The sequence below is a fragment of the Sus scrofa genome, chromosome 13, assembly GCF_000003025.6.
Source record: "Sus scrofa isolate TJ Tabasco breed Duroc chromosome 13, Sscrofa11.1, whole genome shotgun sequence".
Classification (NCBI taxonomy): domain Eukaryota; kingdom Metazoa; phylum Chordata; class Mammalia; order Artiodactyla; family Suidae; genus Sus; species Sus scrofa.
Window position 1 is genome coordinate 82,691,405 of NC_010455.5, and position 24,140 is coordinate 82,715,544.

Consider the following 24,140-nt stretch of genomic DNA (forward strand, 5'->3'; position numbering starts at 1 on the left):
GTCAGGTTCTTATCCTGTTGCTGCACAAGAGATCTCCTTCTTTCGCTTAATTAAAAATTTTTTGTTTTCTCCTGGCCGCTACCACCTCAGCTGCCCTCCCCAAGCTAGAAAGTTTGGCTTAAATTTTTAAAGAAAACTTAAAAAAAAATGAAAACTGTACAATTACTAGCTTTTTCTGGAATTTAGTCTCTAAGCTTTGTATTTTTTTTCAACTTAGATAACATATAAATAAGTTTTTCTTCCTTTACCACATCCCTCAATCCCTTATTCAGAGGTAACCACTATTTATGAATTTGATTTTTTAAGTTTCTGGTCCATTAGCAAATATGATATATAGTAATTTATAGAATTTTGAAATTATTTTGAGTGTTTTAAATTTGAGCATGTGGTATGTATCATTCTGAGGTTACTTTTTTTCCACTTGGAGGTTTTTTTTTGGTTGGTTGGTTGGTCTTTTTTTTTAAGGGCTGGTTGCACCAGTGGCATATAGAGGTTCCCAGGTTAGGGGTCCAATTGGAGCTGGACCTGCTGGCCTATGACACAACCACAGCAACGCCAGATCCAAGGTGCATCACCGATCCTTAGCCCACTGGGGATCACACCCAACTAGTTCCTAGTCAGATTTGTTTCCACTGCACCACGATGGGAACTCCTCTACTTGGAGTTTTTGAGGTCTACTTCATTCCTGTTTAAACTACAATTAATTTTAGTAATTGTAATTTAGTAATTACTGTAATTTTCCATCATGTATTTTATTTCTCCTTTGAGGACACTTAGGTTGTTAGCAATTTTTTTGTTATTGCTTGTCAATTTTGGGGGGTGTATAACCATTCTTACAGGTGGAATTGAGGATAGTAGATATTCTAAGTCCTGCACATCTGGCGATGTCCTTTTGTTTTCTTGGTTGGTTGATCTTTTAGTTTATAATCATTTTTCCTCAATTTGGAATATATTGTTTTATTTTTGGCAGATGAGATATCTGTCGGTCATATTTCTCTGTCCTAGGTGGAACCTCTTTTATCTTTTTAGAATCTTTAAAGACGTTTTTGCTTTATTAGTACTCTTAAGTTTTACCTGTTGCAGGGTGTCTAGTTACAGGGTGTTTTCTAGTAGTTCTCAATCTTTTCCAGTCTAGATACAAAATATCTTATTTCTTTGAGCATTCTCCACACTCTACCCTTTTCTTGCGGAATTCTTGTTAGATTGGTTGATATTCCGGTTCTCTCCCCCCATGTCTCAACAATCTCCACACACTCCCTCTCTACATTCTTGCCCAATTTTATAGAATACCTTGGTTTGATCTTTTACTTCCCTGAATTTTTCTTTGGTCTGGCCAATTCTCTAGATAATTTGTTTTTTAAACAGCTTAAGTGAGTTGTTATGGTGACACACAGTAGACTGCATGTGTTTAAAGAGTATGACTTGAGTTTTGATGTATACTCACCTATATGCATATATGTATAGTACTCATGAAACTATCACTAAAGGTAATGAAAATATTCATCACCCCCCCCCAAATACCCTCTTTCCCATTTGTAATCTTTCTCTTTCCCTACCTCTTCAGGATCTAGGGATAGATCTGCTTTTGTTTGACACTTTAGATTAGTTCGTGTTTTCTGAAACTTGAAATGCATGGACATGTAGCATGTGCTTTTTGGCATAGAGGGTGCTGAGTTCTTTCATTTAGCATAATTACCTTGAGAAATAGACCATGAATAGTATTCCATTGTATGGATATACCAGAATTTATTACTTCATGAGTAGATGTCTTTTTGGGTTGTTGGCAGTTTTTAGTGATTACAAATAAAGCATTTGTGAATGTGCATATCCCATTCCCCCTGTGAGCATGTGCTTTCATTTTTCCTGGTGAAATATCTAGGAGTGGATTAGCTGGATCCTATCATAGGTGTATGCTACTGACTTTTCAGAAAATTGTTTTCCAAAACGGGTTTTTGTTTTAATTTGTTCACATTCCCACCATCAGTACACTAGTGTTTCAGTTGCTCCAGTCCTGGGCCATCATTAGTTATGTCAATCTTCAAAATTTCTAGCATTCTGGTTAACATGTAGTGCTTTTGATTTGCCCTTCCCTGATGACTAGTGATGTTGAATGTTTTCATGAGCTTTTCTTTTGTGTGTGTGTGTGATTCTTATTACATCTTTGATGAAGTTTCTGTTCAGAACTTGCTCATTTTTTAAGAAATTTGTTTTGTTGTAAGTTTTCTTTAAATATTCTAGATGCAGATTAAGTACTTTATTGGTTATATTTTATACAAAAAAAAAATCTCCCCAGTCTTTGGTTTGCTTTTTATGTTTTCTTAAGTATCTGGATTTTTCTTTGGTTTGCCTCTTCTCCAGTTCAGCTTACCTATAAGTTTTATAGTTTTAATAATCAGAATATGAGATCAGATTTTGAAAAATTATCCTTTCGGGAGTTCCTGTGGTGGCTCAGCAAAAATGAATCTGACTAGTATCCATAAGGGCACAGGTTCAATCTCTGGCCTGGGGATCCGGCATTGCTGTGAGCTATGGTATGGTCGCAGATGTGGCTCAGATCTGGCATTGCTGTGGCATAGGCCGGTGGCTACAGCTCTGATTCTCAACCCCTAGCCTGGGAACCTCCATATGCCACAGGTGCGGCCCTAAAAAGACAAAAAAGAAAAGAAAAGAAAAATTATCCTTTCACTTCCTACTCTGTATTTTAATTATAGTCATGCTCCCCCCCATTTGTTTTAATATCCTGTTATAACCCATTATATGCCCAGTTTTTTCAGGCATTTCTTTATTTGTTGCACTTGCTACTTTATTGGATTAGTTTTTTTCTCAAATATTTTGAATTGCTTCAATCTCTTTTTTTGTAATTACTTTCCTGTCAACAGCATTCAGGATGAGGCACAGAGCTGGTTTAGGAAACTCCTAAACCAGAGCCAACCAAGAGCTGGTTTAGGAAACTCCTTTAGATTTTCACCAGCCCATGCAGGACCTTGCCCAGTTTTTATCCCACGCTCCTTGCTCCTACTTCAAAGTAGATGGTACTGCTACTGTGAGTAGTTGCTGGGCACCAGGGGCATGTGTGTGTTGGGCGTAGGAACAAAGTTGTACTCACCTGGCTGCTCCTGCTGTGGAGCCATCTAGTCTTTGGCCCAGAGCATCCTCCTCTTCTTCATCTTCGGTGAGCTAACTTGTTTCTGGAAGTCCTCCTCTGATGAAATCCCTTTCCTTTTTCTTCCTGTTGGAGACAGTTAATTCTTTCTCTTTTCTTCTCCCTAGCACTTGATGTCTGTAATTCTTTGTTTATATGTCTGTCAGTTGTGGTAACTGAACTCTTAGACAGAAGGAGCAGATGTTTTAGTCCATGTAATTTCTGTTACCTGGAGTAACATAGAAGACTTGGATGATAGATTTTTCAGAGAATGGGAGTTTTAATTACAAAAGGTAATAGCTTGAGGCTCCCAGGAAAAGCAGACCAGGTAAGGTAGCACATGGAGAGGTACTGGTTTGGTACTGGTTTCTCTTGCTGGTAACTTAATCCTAGGCATGTTATTTAATTTTGTTTAATCTTTTTATACTACGATGATTTTAATAAATATATAGAATGTTTGTGTATTAAAGCATAGTATTTTTAATTATAGAAGTAGTACATGCTTATTAGTTTAAGAAAAATCTTTCAATGGGGAACAAATTTTTTCTTAACAAGTGGTACTGGGACAACAGGATATCCATACACAAAACAATGAAATTGAACCCATTCTTGATACTATGTAGAAAAATTAATATGCAGTGGATCAAAGACCCAAACTTAAGAGCTAAAACTAAAAATTCTTAGAAAACATAGCTGGGGAGTTCTTGTTGTGGCTCAATGGTAAATCTGCCTAGTATCCATGAGCACGTGGGTTTGCTCCCCAGCGTCGTTCAGTGGGTTAAGGATCCAGTGTTGCCGTGAGCTCTAGTGTAGGTTACACATGTGACTCAGATCTGGCTGTAGCATAGGCTGGCAGCTGCAGCTCCTATTCAACCTTCTAACCTGGGAACTTTGATATGCTGCAGGTGTGGCCCTAAAAAGACACAAAAAAGAAAACATAGTTGCAGGTCTTCATGACTTTGAATTAGGCAGTAGTCTCTTTCAGATATGATACTGAAGGTTAAACAATCAAGGAAAAAAATAGATAAATTGGACTTCCTTGAGATTAAGAACTTTGCTGCTTTAAAGGACAATGCCATGGAAGTAAAAAGACAGGAGTTCCCTGGTGGCCTAGCAGTTAAGGATCTGATGTTGTCACTCCTGTGGTGCAGGTTTGAGCCCTGGGCTGGGAACTTCTGCATGCCAGGGCTGAAGCCAAAAATAAATAAATAAAAATTAAGAGAATTTCCCACTGTTGGTGCAGTGGGATCAGCGACATCTTGGGAGTGCTGGGGCACAGGTTCAGTGCCCAGCACGGTGGATTAAAGATCTGGCGTTGCTGCACTTGTGGCTTAGGGGGTAACTGTGGCTCGGATCTGATCCTTGGCCCAGGAACTCCCATATGCCACAGGGCAGCCAAAAAAGAAAAAAATTAAAAAAAATTAAAAAGTGAAAAGACAATCCACAGAATGGGAGAAAATTATTGTACATCGTATATCTGATAAGAGGCTTGTGTCTGTAGTATATAAAGAACTCTTAGAATTCAAATTTTAAAATGGACCAAGGATCTGAAATAGACAGTTCTCCAAAGGTTATGAAAAGATGTTCAACATTATTAGCCAATAGGGAAGTGCCAGTTAAATCCACAATAAGGTAACCCTTTATATTGGGAAATGTTGATGAGGCTGTGGAGAAATTGGAATCATGCTGTTGGGAGTGTAAAATATTACAGCCTGACACTTAAAGGACTAAATGGAGTTACCATATGACCAAGCAGTCCCACTCATAGGTGAATGGAATGTGAATTATACCCTTCTATAAGGATAGCTGTTAACGACTTCTGTTTTTATTTTCTGGCTTTTTTTTTTTTTTTTTTTTTCTTAGTGTAGGGGAAAAGAAGTTAAGTAGATAAAATACTGACAATTTGTGATTGGTCTTTAATATATAATTTTTTTAAGTGAGATTAATTTTAATTTTTGAATGTTAAGTTTGGTTTTAGCAGGATTATCTTATTAAGTAGGGGAAACTAGCTTTAGTGCCAGAAATCAGTTATTTACTCCCTACATTCAAAAAGGACTTAATGGTCACTAATACAGGGCATCAGGTTTGGGACATGGCTGTTAATTTGTGTATCTATTTTATGAACCTAACTTTAGGCAGTTTTAACACTTTTGTTCATGTTTGCTATATGCTTTTTTTTTTTTTTTCTTGTGGCATATGGAGGTTCCCAGGCTAGGAGTCCTTGAATTGGAGCTACAGCTGTACAGCTGCCAGCCTACACCGCGGCTACGGCAACACAGGATCCAAGCTGCCTCTGCGACTTACACCACAGCTCACGGCAACACCAGATCCTTAACCCACTGAGCGAGGCCAGGGATTGAACCCACGTCCTCCTCATGAATCCTAGAATCCTGAGCTACGACAGGAATTCCCTGATCTATGTTCTTTTGCTTTGCAACCTTTTTTTTTTTTTTTTGCTTTTTAGGACTGCACCTGCAGCATATGGAGGTTCCCAGGCTGGGGGTCTAATTGAGGCTACAGCTGCTGGCCTACGCCACAGCCACAGCAAGGCCAGATCTGAGCTGCGTCTGCAACCTACCCCACAGCTCAGGGCAATGCTGGATCCTCAACGGACTAAGTGAGGCCAGGGATCGAACCCAAAACCTCATGGTTCCTAGTCAGATTCCTTTCTGCTGTGACACGCTGGGAACCCCCCCCCCTTTTTTTCCAATAAATTTTACATTATTCCTGAAATTTTTAAATCATATTTGAGAATGATATGATAATTTTTTTTTGGTTTGTTTTGTTTTTGTCTTATCTTTTTTGCCATTTCTTGGGCCGCTCCCATGGCATATGGAGGTTCCCAGGCTAGGGGTCTAATCAGAGCTGTAGCTGCTGGCCTACGCCAGAGCCACAGCAACATGGGCTCCAAGCCGTGTCTGCAACCTACACCACAGCTCACGGCAACACTGGCTCCTTAACCCACTGAGCAAGGCCAGGGATCGAACCCGCAACCTCATGGTTCCTGGTCGGATTCGTTAACCACTGAGCCATGACGGGAACTCCTGATGATGTTTTGAGATGACTTTAAAACACTTCTCAATAAACTCTTAGCACTTATGTTTTAAACTTCTCCGAATTTAAACTTCTCCAGATTAGTATCCGCTGTATCGGTTGACAAAATACTGTGGCCTCAGGCTGCTTGTTTTTTAAAAGTGAAGGTTCTATTGGAATACAGCCCCCTACTCATTACATTTATGTATTTGTCAACCATGGTCTGCTGTGTGGAGGGTTTTTGTTTTTTGTTTTGTTGTTGTTGTTTTTTGTCTTTGTGCCTTTTCTAGGGCCACTCTCATGGCATATGGAGGTTCCCAGGCTTAGGGGTCTAATCGGAGCTGTAGCCACTGGCCTACACCACGGCCACAGCAACATGGGATCCAAGCCGAATCTGCAACCTTACACCACAGCTCACGGCAACGCCGGATCCTTAACCCACTGAGCAAGGCCAGGGATCAAACCCGCAACCTCATGGTTCTTAGTTGGCTTCATTAACCACTGAGCGACGGCGGGAATTACCATGTGTGGAGGGCTTTTATATCCATTAGTTTCTACAAATATGCAGATCTGAGAGATTCGTTTTTCTCCTCTATCTCATTAAACCAGCCTTTGGGCTTTGCATGTGTTTCATTTCCCTCTGCAGTAAACTGATCACTTCATTGAGATTGGTCTTCCTTTGTTTTTCTGCAACAGGCTCACTCTGTGTGGTAGGGAAGTGATGCTGTCTGGAGGTGACATGCTGTGCTCCTTTCTTCCTTCTGTCCTTTCGCTCCCTGTTTTGGCCTCCTGGTAATTGGGGCAGGGGGAGGATGGGGAATGCTAGTCTGAATTAAAATGAAATTGCTTTAACTGTCTCCCCTTTACTTTAAAAGAGGGGAGGCGGTTTCTTGGCCTGCAAGTAACCAGTGAAATTTATCTAGCTTTTGGCACAATCTGCTCTGGGGTCACGGGGTCTTTTTGAGTATCAGAGGAATGTTGTAGAGCCACTCCCCAGAAGAAGAATGGATATATTCAGAAATGTATTATTATAGAAATCTTTGAAGCTCTGAAGTTAATCCTTGCTGGTGATGAGTGAGGGTGAAGGGGGTCCATAGATTCCAGGTTTGGAACCCCTGCTCTAGCCCTTCTGCTAGGAGTAGAATGTGGCAAACAAATATGAATAAGCAGGCATTTAGACTGGAAAAGAGAGCTGATGTTAATTCTGGGGAATTAAGTGTCTCTACCATTGCTGTACCTGGGGATTTGTGGAATATTTGTTGACCATTAGTTTTTAAATGGTCAAATATAAATGTGTGATGTTAACAATATATCCTTGTATATAATCTTTGGTGACCACTTATCATGTTAAAACTTTGAATGTAGATATTTGAGAAAAATAATTCTAGATGTTTTCAGAATAAATCACTGGCTTAGGATAGATCCATCTTAGTGTTTCCAGATTGTGAAGGAAAAAAAAATGTTTAGCCCTTGATGTTGAAACTTGGTGTCTGCCAGCTCTTGCTTCCTCCTGCTTAGCAGTGGAGTTGTCGTATCCCTCATTGGTCAGGGTGCTTGTTTCTGATCGTGTCCTCTTCACTTTTGCATGAAGCTTCCACTCAACCAGTGTTTTCTAAACTTTATTCACTGAATACCATCTTTATGATTTGCCTTTTCTGCATATTTCCTGGCTTACTTTTAAGCCCAAATTTATGCAAATAATTACTGTGAAATACAAGGTTGATGTCATAATTCTTTTGTCACTTAAAGGAACATATGCATATGGGGTGTTCTGTCCAACCTAAAATCATCTTTTATATTTCTAGAGGGCATCTAATCCCTTTTTTGTAAACGCTCCCTAATGTGCTGGAATTTTAAAGCTCTGACCTTGAATTAGTATTATCTGTGGAAGCTACTTGTACTTAGAAGTATCAGGAGAGAAAGGGGGTCACAGGATGGGTGGGTGCTGCCTGCTGAAATACCCCTTGCTTGGGCGAATTCATATCATTCTGAATATGAAGATACTTGGCTGTGTGCATGGCAAAGCTTGGAACCCTAGCCTTGCAGTGGTTGGTTTGTTTTTTCACCCTTTCACACACATGCGCACGCACACATGCAGTGTGTACGTCTCCAGATTTTATGAGTTTTATTTTCTTTTACAGGTTTGATCTTGCTCTTCTACCTAGTCTTTTATGTGTTCCTGGCTGCACTCTTTGCATTCACAATGTGGGTTATGCTTCAGACCCTGAACGATGAGGTTCCAAAATATCGTGACCAGATTTCTAGTCCAGGTAATTATGTTGTGATTATTGTGGCTTCTAACAAAATTGAATTATACTTTATCTTCTCCGAAAGTCTGTGTTATATAGCAAGTAGATGATGTTAAACTTTAGAGTTAGATAATGTGAAAGTTTTTATTTTGTTTGCTATTTAATATTTACATACTGATTATGAAGACCTGTAATAATTACACAGTGATATAAATACCTTTGTTATTTACATAGTGATATAAAAACTAGCTGATAAATTTTGAGTCCTTTGCCAGGAATAAGCAGAAATGAATATTGAGAATTAGGGTGAAGCCAGATTGACGAGTATAGTCATAGTTAGGAATAGCGTTAATGAATATTGTGTAGCAGTTTCACTTTGCTCTGAGTAATTTACTAATAAAGTATGTATTTCAATTCTCTCATGGGTTAGAGCATTGGTCTTGTGAAATACATGCTTCATGATTTAATTGCTTCACATGGAAATAGTAAGAAGTATTAAATAATGATACATCAATTGAGAATAAAATGAGACTGTTGATATGTTTAATTATTCTCTCTTGATTGTGTCAAGGGGAAAAAAATCCTCCAGGATACTGCAGAATATACTTCAGTATGGACAAAAAAAAAATCTTTTTTTTTTTTTTGCTTTTTAGGGCTGTACTTGCTGCACATGGAGATTCCCAGGCTAGGGGGTCCATCAGACCTACAGCTGCCAGCGTATGTCACAGCCACTGCAATGCAGAATCTGAGCCGGTCTGCGACCTACGTCACAGCTCACAGCAATGCCAAATCCTTAACCTACTCAGCAAGGCCAGGGATCAAACCAGCAACCTCATTGTTCCTAGTCAGATTCGTTTCTGCTGTGCCACACCCAGAACTCCAAGTACGGAAAAAATCTTACTGGAACACTTGTTTAAGTTATATTTTTTCCCCCCACCTCATTTTATTTATTTATTTGTTTTGCCATGCCTGCAGCACATGGAAGTTCCTGGGCCAGGGATCGAACCCGTGCTATAGCAGTGACAATGCTGAATCCTTAACTGCTAGGGCACTAGGAAACAATCTGATTTTATTCTTTTTAAATAGTCTTTGATTGCCATTTCTCCCGTCATTGTTGGACATGGCTCTTGTCCTCAAGGTGCTGGCAGTTTTTGTAGAAGTAAGATAACAATGTGTAGAACCCCAGTGTATCTAATTTCCAGAAATGTGGAACAACTTCCAGAGATGGTAGCAACGGAAAGGCTGTTCACGGAGGAGTGAAGTGTGGGCAGCAGGCAGGATGGACACACAGGCCAGGGAAGGTGAGAGTCTAGGAGTTTCTCTCTGGAGCAGTGGTTCTCATCCAGCTATGATTTGCCCTCCAGGGCCATTCAGCACAGTCTGGAGATATTTTTGATTGTCACAACTAGAGAGGTGCCAGGGCTGTTGTTAAAAATCCCTGCAATGCATAGGACAACCCTCTACAACAAAGAATCATCCAGTCCAGAATTTCATTAGGGCTAGGGCTGAGAAAACCTGGCCTAGATCCTTGCTTACTGCATGGACTTCCCAGCCTTATCAGCATCAAGACTGAATCAGTTTCCCCAACCAATTTCTTAGAACAATTTGTCCTTTTATCTTGTTCTTTGTTTGCAGCTAATATTTATCTAAGTAACTCTTCATTCTGTTTGACCATGTATCTGAAACTAGCTCCATGTTAATACTTCCATTTCCTATGTGTAGCCCTATCTTCTTTTTACATAGACAGATTCTAAGGTAATTATTTCTTTTCCTAAGTTATGCGACTTTATTGTCATTTAACATAATCTTATGATCTACTTCAGAAATATTAAACTGTTTATAATTGCACAGTAAAATGTGTTCAGTATCCTTTAAGTGTAGTGTTTTGTTTTGTTTCGGCTGCATCTGTGGCATGTAGGAGTTCCCAGGCCAGGTTTCAAACCCACGCCACAGCAGTAACCAGATCTGCTGCATTAACAGTACCGTTCCTTAATCAGCTATGCCACAAGGGAAACTCCTTAAGTATATGGCTTCTATGTTATTTTTAAAATTTTTTTATTTTTTGTCTTTTTTTTTTTTTTTAATAGGGCCACACATGTGGAGGTTCCCAAGCTACAGGTTGGTTCAGAACTACAGTGGCTGGCCTATGTCACAGCCACAGCAATACCAGATCCAAGCTTCGTTTGCAATCTACACCATAGCTCAGGGCTACGCTGAATCCTTAACCCACTGAGCAAGGCCAGGGATCAAACCCACAACCTCATGGTTCCCAGTTGGATTTGTTTCCACCGCACCGTGATGGAAACTTATATTTTGTGTCTTTTTAGGGCCTTTTGTGTGGCAAACGGAAGTTCCAAAGGTAGGGGTCGCATTGGAGCTGCACCTGCAGGCCTGCACCACAGCTACAGCAAAGCAGGTTGCAGTTGCATCTGCAGCCTACATCACAGCTCATGGCAACACTGGATCCTTAACCCACTGAGTGAGGCCAGGATCACACCCGAGTCCTCATGTATACTAGTTGGGTTTGTTACTGATGAGCTACAACAGGAACTCCTGAGTTTCTTAAAGTTATTCACCAAGTGTATTGTAGTACTGATAAACTTATCATTAGTTTAAATAAATATATATATATATGCACATGCATGTTATTATAATATTATAACATTATTAATATGTATATTAGATGAATGTACATTCATTTGTTAAACATGATTTTTCTCTTTGTAAAGGGATTATGGGTAATTTAAATTTTTCTTTCTATTTGTATCTTCTAAGATTTTTTTAAAAAAAACAACATTAGTTAAACATTATGTTAGGTGGTTTTTTTTGTTTTTGTTTTTGTGTTTGTTTGTTTTTCTTTTTTCTAGGGTTGCACCTGCAGCATATGGAGGGTCCCAGGCTAGGGGTTGAATCAGAGCTGTAGCCTCCGGCCTAACGCTGCAGCCACAGCAACTCTGGATCCAAGCTGTGTCTGTGACCTACACCACAGCTTGTGGCAATGCTGGATCCTTAACCCACTGAGCGAGGCCAAGGATTGAACCCGCAACCTCATGGTTCTTAGTCAGATTCGTTAACCACTGCGCCATGGCGGGAACTCCATGTTAGTTTTTTTTTTTTTAAATGGCATCATTTCAAGAGTGTATTTGTACCTGGCAAAAGAGGTGCTAGTTGGAAATTAGCATTTATATTAACAAATACACACATATAACATAAATACACGCTGTTTATCCATACCCCTACAGACACACACACACGCGTGCATACATGCACACACACTCTTGTCCCAGTGGTTTAAATTGTAAGGAGGTAAGAGTTACTGTAGCCTTCACATTCTGTTGACGTTTATGGTTTTGAGTAAGCCAAAACTTTATTTGGAGGAATTAAGTGTACTATGTCAAAAATGCAGCTGCACAGCACACTCCTGCTGTGGCTTTTTACTTAAGAATTCCAAATAGGTTGTTAAATAGCAGGTACTGAAGCTCCAAGAGATTGCTGGGCAGATCTAAGAAATTGCTTATATCAGAAATTTAGTTGTAGACATTTAGGTCTATAAAGTTTTTGAAAATTGAGTTATTTATTTTAGTGCCGCACCTACAGCATGTGGAGGTTCCCAGGCTAGGAGTTGAATCAGAGCTGTAGCTGCCAGCCTACAGCACAGCCACAGCAACATAGGATCTGAGAAGGGTCTGCAACCTACACCACAACTTACGGCCACACTGGCCTCTTACTCCACTGAGCAAGGCCAGGGATAGAACCTGCGTCCTCATGGATACTAGTCAGATACGTCTCTGCTGCGCCACGACAGGAACTTTGAAAATTGAGTCATTTAAAAATTACCATAAAACTTAGTCATGTTAAAGGGATGTAATCTTTTTTAATAAATAAATCTTTTTTTAAAATAATGTTTTTCTTCAGAATTTATTTAGTTTGGAGTTCCTTTGTGGCACAGCATTGTCATTGCAGTGGTTCAGGTCACTGCTGTGGTGTGGGTTCAGTCCCTGGCCCAGGAACTCCTTGTGCTGCTAGTGTGGCCAAAAAAATACAAATAAAAAATTTCTTTATTTTTTTGCCTTTTTAGGGCCACACCCACAGCATATGTAGGTTCCTAGGCTAGGGGTCGAATGGGAGGTGTAACTGCTGGCCTACACCCAGCAACTCGGGATCTGAGCCGTGTCTGACCTACACCACAGCTCATGGCAACACCGGATCCTTAATCCACTGAGCCATGATGGAAACTCCAAAAAATTTTTTTCCTTAATATAAAACTGGATGTTTTGGAATTCCCATCGTGGCTCAGTTGTTAACGAATCCAACTAGGAACCATGAGGTTGCGGGTTCAATCCCTGGCCTTGCTCAGTGGGTTAACGATCTGGCATTGCCATGAGCTATGGTGTAGGTCGCAGACGCGGCTCAGATCTGGCGTTGCTGTGGCTCTGGCGTAGGCTGGTGTCTACAGCTCTGATTAGACCCCTAGCCTGGGAACCTCCATATGCTGCGGGAAGCGGCCCAAGAAATGGCAGAAAGACAAAAAAAAAAAAAAAACTGGATGTTTTATTAAAAGTTGGATTTTCTTTCTTTCTTTCTTTTTTTTTTAGGGCTGCATCTGCGGCATAGGGAGGTACCCAGGCTCGGGGTTGAATAGGAGCTGCAGCTGCCAGCCTATGCCACAGCCACACGGGATCTGAGCAATGTTAGCGACCTACACCACAGCTCACAGCTATGCTGGATCGTTAACTCAGTCCAAGCCAGGGATTGAACCTGTGTCTTCATGGATATTAGTCGGGGGTTCATTACCGCTGAGCCATGATGGGAACTCAAGGGTTTTTCTTAAGTTTAGACAGTTTTATACAGTTATGTATAAGCTGCCTTGATTTGGCATATATAATTACAGTATATTATGTCTTTTAAATTATGCCTTGTTTCTGCCGTAAAACCTTGAGAATAAAAACAATTTCATATATACACAGATGGTCATTTCACATACTGGATGGTCAGGTTTTATTCCTACATTGAACATTTTTATAAAACATTCAACCAATGATTTTTCAGTCGATGCAGTAGTGAGGAAAAATAGGCATTTGTGATCATCCAAATCAAGTGATCTGGTATGTTGAGGCAGTAGGTGAACAGTGAATCTAATTGGGTCTCTTTTGTGCTGCATGAGGACTAAGATTTGCTCTGCCATTTAGGAACGTTGATTTTTTTTTTTTTTTTTTTTTCATCATAGTTGGGTAGCATCAGATCTGGTTTAACTTAGGAGCCTGGCAGATCAACACAGGCCAGGATTTAGAATTTGAAACAAACTGGATTTGATCTAAAATGAATTAGGTGTCTATGAGCAGCCATTTTCATGAAAAGTAAAACAGCACTTATTTGCTTATTTTCAGATTCAATGCAAGGCTAATCTGTAATAACTTTGATATATGAGGAATGTTTAGAGACTAGTGAAAATTTGGGGATTGTTTTTTTAAGTTGTTGTGCAATGCTGAATGTAGATATGGTTTTTAATGGAGGAACACTTATATTAAAGTTGGAAGCCCAACTATGTTCCTTGCAGATAAACATGCTTAAATTTTCTATGAATAAAATCATGCAAACATGTTCTGCAGACGTGTGTTAACTCCTTATATGAAATTGTTGGTAGCTGTGTTCCAAGTCAGTATGAGAAAACCACATTGTAGTTATAGAGCAGGTTTATTATTGAAGGAAGAATATTTAACTGTAGAGTTAAAATTGTATCTGTTTCTTTCATTGAACAAGTAAGCTTTCTTTGTAAATGTTTCCAGACAGTTGCAATTTGAATGACAAAGTACTCAGACTTTGCTTCGCTAAAATTTTCTCCAGAAATGGCAATTGGCAAATATAATAATAATATAATATATATAATATAATATAATATAATAATAAAATATTAAATACAAAATGAATGTAGAAAGTATAAAGTAAAACTTACAGCTTTTAAAATAAGGAACAGAGTGGTGCTAATTAAGAGAAAGCTTCTAGTTGGTATTATGTGAGGTAATACTGAAGACTTGGGATTCTTTCCATTTTAGATGTCTGTCTTCATAGTCAGATAGAAATGGGAAGTTTTTGTTTGTTTTTTTCCAGCAAGAAATAGATTTACTAGGATAGATAGGACACTTATAAGAGATGCAAGTGGGCAGGCAAGGAAGCTCTGCTAGAAATGGGAAGTTCTTGATGATTTCAACCTTCTCGTGAACACAATTTCCACATAATTTACTGAGCTCTTCTTGTTACAAATAAGAGTAAGGAGAAAGACGGAAATTTGCTACAGTTCATTTCCCCCCCTCTTCTTTTATCTCTTTGTAGGACTTATGGTTTTTCCAAAACCAGTGTCAGCGTTGGATTATTCATTCAGTGTGTCTGATCCAGACTCCTATAAAGGGTACATTGATGACCTTAAGAAATTTCTAAAGCGTAAGTATGGTTTTTTAGAGTTAAGGTAAAAGATTTTTAATTATCACAGAAACTAGTACCAAATTATGATTACTTTTATAAACATTCTTAGGGTTTGTTTTGCCTTTTTTTCCTGTTAAACACAGTCAAGTGAGAAGACTTGGCAAGTAGAATTTATTGTCAGTCATGAGAATATTCTGACTTATGGAAAACACAGGGACCTAAACTCTAGTGGGCAGTTGATTTGATTTTTTATCTACCCTGCTATAAGTACATGAGTAACTGTATGGATACAGAACATTTATATCTGCATTAAAACACATAGTATTTGACTAATAAAGCAAAACTGTGTTATAAAGTAATGCCTCTAAATGTTTAGATATTTGGGTCCAGTGTAGTGCATGTGGTGGTGGGGATGAGGAATGGTGTTTATCATTTAAAAGAAAAGTTTGTGTATCAGCTGTGAGTTTTTCAGACTTACTGGTTTGTAATGCTTTCCAGTAGCCACCTGAGCCAAGTCTTCTCCTCATTTTGCTTGGCCTAACTCCATGTTATTAACATTCTCACGAATAGTCATCAGGTGCCTTGGCCTCTTAGTTCTTGACCACCTCTGCTCTTCCTCAGCCATGCTGCCCTGCATTTGCTTCTTAGAATGTGTCGGACTCTATTGCCAATATCGCCCTGGAGGCGCTCTACACAATCTTCTCCTTTGCCCTTTTTAACTTTCTCTTGCTGTTCTTCTACATCAATAGAACTTCCAGTTCACTGATCCTGTTATTTAATCGGAGCTCTTTTCCCCCTAACTTCTCTTCTTGTCAAGCTTATCAATTCCATAGTTTTCCATTTTGTTTTTACTTTTGCCAGTACTTTAAAATTCCTTGCCTCCTGGTCCATTTGTCATAAACTTGCAAATGGATGAAGCCACATAATGCTCCTGGATGAAACCATTTAATTCCTGGATAAGGGCCTCTTGGAAGCTGCCCACTGTAGACTCATGAGCACTGTGAATACATGATCACTTTCTCAAATGGACCCGATCTACTGCCTGGCAATTCTACTGCACTTCCCTGGATAATTGTTTGAAGGGATTATTTCCAACCCGTACTCAGACCTTTAGCTCCGTACTTTCTCCCTTTCAACTAGGTTTTTAAATATAACCTGGTTTCATGCTTTAGAGAAAGTAGAAGTAGGGGAGTTCCCGTCGTGGTGCAGTGGAAACAATCTGACTAAGAATCATGAGGTTGCAGGTTGATCCCTGGCCTCACTCAGTGGGTTAAGGATCCGGAGTTGCTGTTAGCTGTGGTGTAGGTTGCAGATGCCGCTCAGATCTGGCCTTGCTGTGGCTGTGGCGTAGGCTGGCAGCAACAGCTACGATTGGACCCCTAGCCTGGGAACCTCCGTATGCCATGGGTGTAGCCCTAAAAAAAAAAAGACAAAAGATTAAAAAAAAGAGAGAAATTACAGGTAGGTGGAAACCTCCCAGTTTCCTCATTTCCAGTAAAACAAAACTTTAGTTGTAGCCATTTTGTCTGTGATATTCCTCCTGCTCTGACGAGCTGCCCTTCCCCTCACCTGCATCTACCTTTTCCACTCATGCTTTGCATCTCATCCCCTCACTATCTCAGAAACATGCTAACTACTAATCTTTCTCATGTATGTTTAGCTTCTCTATTGGACCCTTTCTGTCTTTTTTTTTTTTTTTTTTTTGGCCTTTTCTAGGGCTGCTCCCACGGCATATGGAGGTTCCCAGGCTAGGGGTCTAATCGGAGCTGTAGCCACCGGCCTACGCCAGGGCCACAGCAACTAGGGATCCGAGCCACATCTGCCACCTACACCACAGCTCAGGCAACGCCGGATCCTTAACCCACTGAGCGAGGCCAGGGATCAAACCCGAAACCTCATGGTTCCTAGTTGGATTCGTTAGACACTGAGCCACAACGGGAACTCTGTGGACTCCTTCTGTCAACATGCAAAAAGCTTCAACTCTCTCCTATCTTAAAAACCTTTTGATCTCACATCTTCTTGATCCTCTTTCCCTTGATAGTTACATATACTTATTATTTAAATAACTTAGAGATTTTTTTGTGAGAGTATAATCCATGGTTTAAAAACCAAATAGTAAAGAAGGATTTATAATGAAGACAGTAGTTCCCTGCCATATTCTATTCTAGCTGCAGTCCTATTACTTTTTTTTTTTTTTGGCCATGCCTCTAGCATGCAGACGTTCCCAGGCCAGGGATGGAACCTGTGCCACAGCAGTGACAGTGCCACCAGGAAACCCCACAGTCCTATTATTTTATTCAATAATATTTTTCTGAGAGCCTTTTTTATGTCAAGCACTCTTGTAATTTGTATCAATGAACAAATGAAAAATTTCTCTATTCGAGTAATTTTTATAATCTATTGGTATGTTAGGAAGTAATGAGTGCTGTGGAGGAAAATAAGGCAGTTTTAAACTATGGTCCGAGGAGGCCTCATTAAAAGGGAATGTTTGAGGAAACATCTGAAGATGAGGGAACTAGTCATCGAGCTGTCTACGAGGAGATGCAAAGGCCCTTAGGCTCACCATGTCCAGTGTGTTCAGTGTTCATCAAGGAAGCTAAAGGAGATGGATGGACTGCGTGGGGAGAGAGCAGTAGGAAGTTGAGGTCAGGGAGTTAAAGAACCAGATTGTGTAGACCTTAGAGGCTGTTGTTCAGTTCTTTGATTTCCACGGGGACGAAAGTGAAGGTTCTTAAGCAGAGAATAGCATCATTTCACTCAATTTTTTAAAATATCACTCTGTTTTTTGAGACTAGACTATGGGGTGAAGGAGAGGGGCGGGAGACCAGGGTAACTAGTTAGGAGGTAACTAGTTGTAGTAATCCTGATGAGTGGGTGTGAGGTATGGAGCAGTGAAAGCTATGAGAAATGATCTGATTTTGGATACATTTCAACAGGAAATGACTTGATGCATTTCAATTTTTTTTAATAGGATTTTTCTTCTATAGCTTTAAATACTATATTTTTGTGCTGGTTCTTGATTTATCACTTTTATACATTGTCTTTACTTCCTGCCATGTTACATGAGGAGTTAGTTTATTACATGCCTCAGATTTTCCTTTATTCTCAATTCAAAAATAATTAAATTCACTATTTTTAGTTTATTGGTTCCTTTTGCCTTTTTATATTTTGTCTTAACATCTTATTCTACCATCTCTAGAGACTCTCGCTGACTTCCTTATTTGCATTACTGTCATTTGAGGTATTCTCTTGAGTCTCCTTTTTCTGGAAATCTCTTTCTTAGAGACCTTCCCTCTGCTGCAGTCTGTACTGGTTTCTCTTCAGGGCTTCTATTCCGAAGCTGTTATTTGTTGACTTGGATCACTTTTGGATTGGATTCAATGTTTCTTGGCTTCTGCCTTTTTTCTTAATTTACTTCCTAGTTTTGACGGAGTGCTTTCTCAAGTAACTTTATAAGAAAAGATACGTGAATAGTATTCCATTGTATATACACAACTATACTATTTAGCCATAAAAAAGAATGAAATCTTGCTATTTGTGACAATATGTATGGACCTTAAGGGCATGGTGCTAAGTGAAAAAAGTCAGACAAAGACAAATACAAAATGATCTCCTTTATATATGGAATGTGAGAAACAAAACAACAAAGCCAAGCACATAGATACAGAGAACAGATGGGTGGTTGCCAGGGGGGTGGGGTGAAATGGTGAATGGGAGTCAAAAGGTTACAAAACAGATAAAATAAACTGTAAGAGTGTAATACAGCATGGTAAGTATAGTTAATAGTTCTGTAGAGCATATTTGGATTTAAGAGAGTAGATCTTAAAAGTCCTAATCACAAGAAAAAATTTTGTAACTATGGGAAAAGATGTTCACTAGACTTATCATGGTGATCATTTCACAATGTATACAAATAGTTAATCATTCATTATGTTGTACACCTGAAACTAATATAATCTTATATGTGAGGTATATTTCAATTTATATTTAAATTAAAAATTTTTAAAAAGATACATGAAGGGAGTTCCATTTTGGCACAGCGGAAATGAATCTGACTAGGAACCATGAGGTTGAGGGTTTGATCCCTGGTCTTGCTCAGTGGGTTAAGGATCCAACGTTGCCATGAGCTGTGGTGTAGGTCGCAGACACATCTCAGATCTGGCGTTGCTGTGGCTCTGGCGTAGGCCAGTGGCTACAGCTCCAATTCGACCCCTAGCCTAGGAACCTCCCTATGCCGCAGGTGCAGCCCTAAAAAAGGACAAAAAGACCAAAAAAAAAAAAAAAAAGATACATTAGGAGTTCCCGTTGTGGCTTAGCAGTAACGAACCCAGCTAGTATCCATGAGCTTGTGGGTTTGATCTCTGGCCTTGCTCAGTGGGTTAACCGTGAGCTGTGGTGTTGGTCACAGACACAGCTCAGATCTGATGTGGCTGTGGCTGTGGCCTAGGCTGGCAGCTGAAGTTCCGATTCAACTCCAAGCCTGAGAACCGCCATATGCCAAGGTGTGGTCCTAAATTAAAAAAAAAGAAAGAAAGAAAGAAAGATACATGAAATGTAAGTTTTCAGTTCTCTCATTTCTGAAAATGATGTAATTATGCTTTATTTTTCATAGTTTAGCTGTGTATAGAATTTTAGTTCTTTCGTGTTTGCCTTTTTTTGCTCGGCAATGTTCTTTGTTTTTAATTGTGCTTCCTTAGGGTTCTAAAATTTCTGTGTATTGGTGTCAGTCTCTAAAATATCACTTGGATGGAATCTTGATGGAGTCTTTCAGGATGAAGACTTGGATTCTTCAGTTGAAGAAACTACTATTGAAAATTTCCTCACTTGTTTTCTTGTTTTCTTTCTAACTTCTCTGTTAGTTGTTGGATATTGGATCTCTTGCGTTTCTCTCATTTCTGTTTTTACTTTATTATGCTAGAGATCTACTTCTATATATTTAATGTTCAGCACCCCCACATATACAATTTTTTTAAACTTTGAATTGTTATTGTTGTTCTTAGGAATATCTTTCTCATGTCTCATTAAAATAAATATTCTTTTTTTTCTCCCCTATGGCTATTAGTTAGAATTTAAAGTTTGATCTTGTCCAAACTAATCTCTCTTTCAGGTCTTTCCCCCTCCTGTTTATCTACACTTTTCTCTTTCTTACTTTAGGCTCTCCTCAGGAGTTTGGGGGAAGCTCCTTGGTTGCTCTCTGGTAACAGTGACCTTTCTATGTTCCCAACATGCATGCCCTGGACAGGGGTCTTCATATTCTGACCATCATCCAACTCCTTGCACTTAACAGTGGTTTTGTGTAGAAGTGAAAACTGGCATTGTACAAAAATAGTCTCTGATGAGCTGTCCTGTACCTACAGGGTATGGGCAAAAGAGCCCTTTGGGGAAACTGGTACAGGCCTTTAATATTTCTTGCAAAATGACATTCATGATTGCCACGAAAGTCGATAAAGAAGTGATGAGGAGTTCCCATTATGGCGCAGTGGGTTAAGAACCTGACTGGTATCCATGAGGATGCAGGTTCATTCCCTGGTCTTGTTCAGTGGATCAAGGATCCGGCGTTGCTGTGAGCTGTGGTATAGATCAAAGACATGGCTCGGATCTAGCATTGCTGTGGCATAGACCCGGCAGCTGCAGCTCCAATTTGACCCCTAGCCTGGAAACGCCCATATGCCGAAGGTGTGGCCATTAGGAAAAAAAGGTGATGCATGTCACATGGTTCTGTTTTGTTGTAAAAACTTTACCCCATCCCCCTTACCCCACTATCTGAGTCATTCTTGGCTTTTAAATGGGTACATAGTTCCTACAATATCCTAATTTTTGATAAATAAAAGATGAAGCCAAAATTTTTGACAAATTTTTTTTTAAGGAAAAGATCTATACTTCCTTTTAATTTCTTTTTTTGGCTGGGCCCATGGCATGTGGAAGTTCTGGGGCTAGGGATTGAACCTGCACCACAGCAGTGACCCGAGTTACTTCAGTGACAACACCAGATTCTTAACCCACTGAGCCACACGGGAACTCCTAGTCTTCCTTTTAAAATGCATTTACTTTGAAACTTTGGTTCCTGTTTTGGTTGAATTAATTTTAGGTGGTCCTTCTTGTATGAGTTATACCCACAGATCAGCAGTACTTACTATGGCATTGTGGCACTGTATCTTACCTGTTTATGAGTGAGTGTCATAAGCTCACTGAAGGCAGGGACCACAGCGTACTTGCTCACTGTTGTGCAGCTTTGGTCAGTCAGTGCACAGCAAATGTTCAGAAAATCATTAAATTTTCTCCCTCTCCTTTCTTCCCCATCTCCCAAGTTGTAACTGTTTTACTCCTTTATCACTTGAATCTTATTTAATTACCTCCATCCTTGCTGGAAAAAAAAACCCTGAAAAAACCAACATTAACTCATACATACCTCTCAGCTTTGTGCAGTCCCCTTAGCATAGGCTGCCGTAGCCCTGTTTTCAGGCCCTTCAGTTAGGATTTTAGACTTACCATCTTTTTTCTCCACTACATTGTAAGCTCCATAAGAGCCATGGCAGTGCCTTTTTTTGTCCTTAACATTGTCTCTTTTGAGCCACAAGCATTGAAGGCATTCAGATAATGCTGTAGCCATGGCTGGTGCCACCTAATGGTGACAGAAGAGATCAATCTGTAATCCAGTTTGTATCGGAATGCAGTAAACTGCAGAGGGCTAGATAGCTGTTAGAAGTTATTTAACATTCTTTCCCTAAAATTTTCCCATAAGTAACATTGCTGTGTTTGTTTTCGATGAATGTTGTCCAAAGGATGATATATTTCTGGTTGTGTTCAAGGTCCTTTTTGGCTGATCTATGCACACGTATGTTTCCTTTTTAGCATATGACTTAGAAGAACAGAAGAATCTCACAGATTGTACCGATGGAAAATTTCTTGAACAGAAGGGTCCACATTATGATGCATGTCGGTTTCCTCTTAACTTACTTGAAGCATGCAGTGGTGAGATTGATCCCCAGTTTGGCTACTCCAGAGGAAACCCTTGTATTCTTGTGAAAATGAACAGAGTATGTACATATTTTACTGCTGCTGCTGCTTTTTTCTTATCTCCTCTGTTAAGAAGCTGGCAACTATGTATTAAATGCTATCTCATTTGGTGGTGACTTGTGTAAAAGGCTAGAGGTGATGTTCACCTTTGAAAAATTAATACAGAAAAATTCATAAATTGAGTAAAACAACATCAGCTTTTTCCTTTTGCAACTAGCTTCATGCATTTAAGAATAGATCTGTGCTTTGGGGGTCAGGTGCATGGTTGTATTAATGTGCAATGCTCAACTTTACATCCTGTGTGGTAAAATAATTTAAAATCCTATGTGGCAAATCTGTAAAGTTTTAGCTTAACTTTTTCTCGATATTTAGTGGCAAAGCACAGCTTTATAGTGTGTGTCTATATAATTAAATAGTAGAAATACAAATTAATTGCATTAAAATGAGGGCAACAAAATTTTGCTATGTCGTCCATTGGAGGTGCCTGAACTGTATAGCCATTAGCAAATCAAGAAGCTAACGTTCTCCAGAGTTCCCATCATGACTCTGAACCCGACTAGTGTCCATGAGGACTTGGGTTCAATCCCTGGCCTCACTCAGTGGGGTGAGAATCCTGTTTTGCTGGTGTAGGTCACAGACAAGACTCGGATCCTGTGTTGCTGTGATTGTGGTGTAGGCTGGCAGCTGCAGCTTCGATTTGACCCCTAGCCTGGGAACCTTCATGTGCAGCATGTGTGGCCCTAAAAAAAAAAAAAAAAAAAAAAAAGTTAATGTTCTCTATGTCTGAGTAATAATGTCTTGGGTCATTGTGCAAAGGAAGACGCTCTCCTTGAGTAATGAAGTGGTACCTAAGCCCTGTACCTTGATGCTCTGTAAATGTACTAAAGAGTGGTGTTCTGTAGAGGTAACCTGTTGAGGCCTGCAAAGTCTTCCTTGAAGATTGAGGTCATTCGTGATCATTTACTCAGAGAAAAGGCAGTTTCCTCAACAGGTTCAGACCTCTTAAGGTCTTGAGCTTATATATCAATAAAGTTACCATTCCTAATAAAACTAAAACTCGAGTCTTCTGAAGTTGGCACTGCTAAAGTTTCCCTGTAGGGAGAGCTAGCTAGACCCTTAAGTGCCCAGACTTAAGGTTTCCCTCCCACCTCTCCTCCCCCTTGCCACCCTCAAGAGACAATGACAGTGCTTTTTGGTTTTTTGTTTTTTTTTAGGGCCTCACCTGTGGCATATGGAATTTCCTGGGCTAGGGTCTAATTGGAGGTACAGCTGCCAGCCTATACCACAGCCACAGCAACACCGGATCTGAGCCGCATCTGCAACCTACACTACAGTGGCAATGCCAGATCCTTAACCCACTGAGCGAGGCCAGGGATCGAACCTGCAACCTCATGGTTCCTAGTTGGATTTGTTTCTGCTGTGCCACAACAGGAACTCTCTATGACAGTTTTTGAGATAGCACTCTAGAGATCATTTTGAAACATTGCCTGACACATAGTAGGTGCTCAATTAATGATTAGCGGGATGTTTTAGCAAGACTTAAGAACTAAGTTTAACAAAGTGGAGGTGAAACTGACAGCAAGGTAGGTAGGCAAGGAAGTGGGAGCAATATGGACAACTGTTGCAAGGGGGCATCTATTTCTCCAGAAATTTGAGGGAGCCCATACATACCACATACTGTTGAATAAAATAGAAATGGGTTTTCATAATCCATACAGAAAATGATCCTCATAGTTATATATAGTCATCCCTTAGTATCTGTGAGGAATTCATTCCAGGACGCTCTCCCCAGGACACCGAAATTGGGGATGCTCAAGCCCCTTACATAAAATGAGGTAGTATTTGCATGTAATCTGCACACATCTTCCCACATACTTTAAAGCATCTTTACATTACTTATAACTAATTCTATGTAAATAGTTGTCAGCACATAGCAAATTTGAGTTTTGCTTTTTGGACCTTTGTGGAATTTTTTTCCCTCCAATTTTTCTGATTAGCAACTGGCCGAATCTGCACATGTGGAACCTGTGTTTTAGGGAAGGTCAACTGGAAAGTGAAACTAGATGATGAAGTTTGTAAGATGAATTAAGTTTATTCTCTTTTGTAATCCCTGCCTCCTTGGAGTATCTTTACAACACCGAGACTGATGGAAAATCAGTTCCCAATATAAAGCCAAGAGAAGTTCCAGTTCCTTCTCTCATAGGACCAACCCTCTGAGTTTATTTTCTTTGTCAGTACATCCTCTTAAGGATGAGGGTCTGAGATTATACTTGCTGATA

General features: G+C 39.7%; 1 protein-coding gene across 2 annotated transcripts in view; it reads left to right on the top strand.

Annotated features, from left to right (window-relative positions):
- Positions 1–24,140, top strand: part of ATP1B3 (ATPase Na+/K+ transporting subunit beta 3) — a 46,611-nt gene that overhangs the window by 10,963 nt on the left and 11,508 nt on the right. The window contains exons 2-4 of one of the 2 annotated variants that reach the window (XM_013982100.2): positions 8,317–8,445; positions 14,755–14,862; positions 21,697–21,881. In XM_013982100.2, the coding sequence (XP_013837554.1) occupies positions 8,317–8,445; positions 14,755–14,862; positions 21,697–21,881 (422 nt within the window). The remainder of the gene's footprint in view (positions 1–8,316; positions 8,446–14,754; positions 14,863–21,696; positions 21,882–24,140) is intronic. The other variant, XM_021069550.1, reaches the window with a different exon arrangement.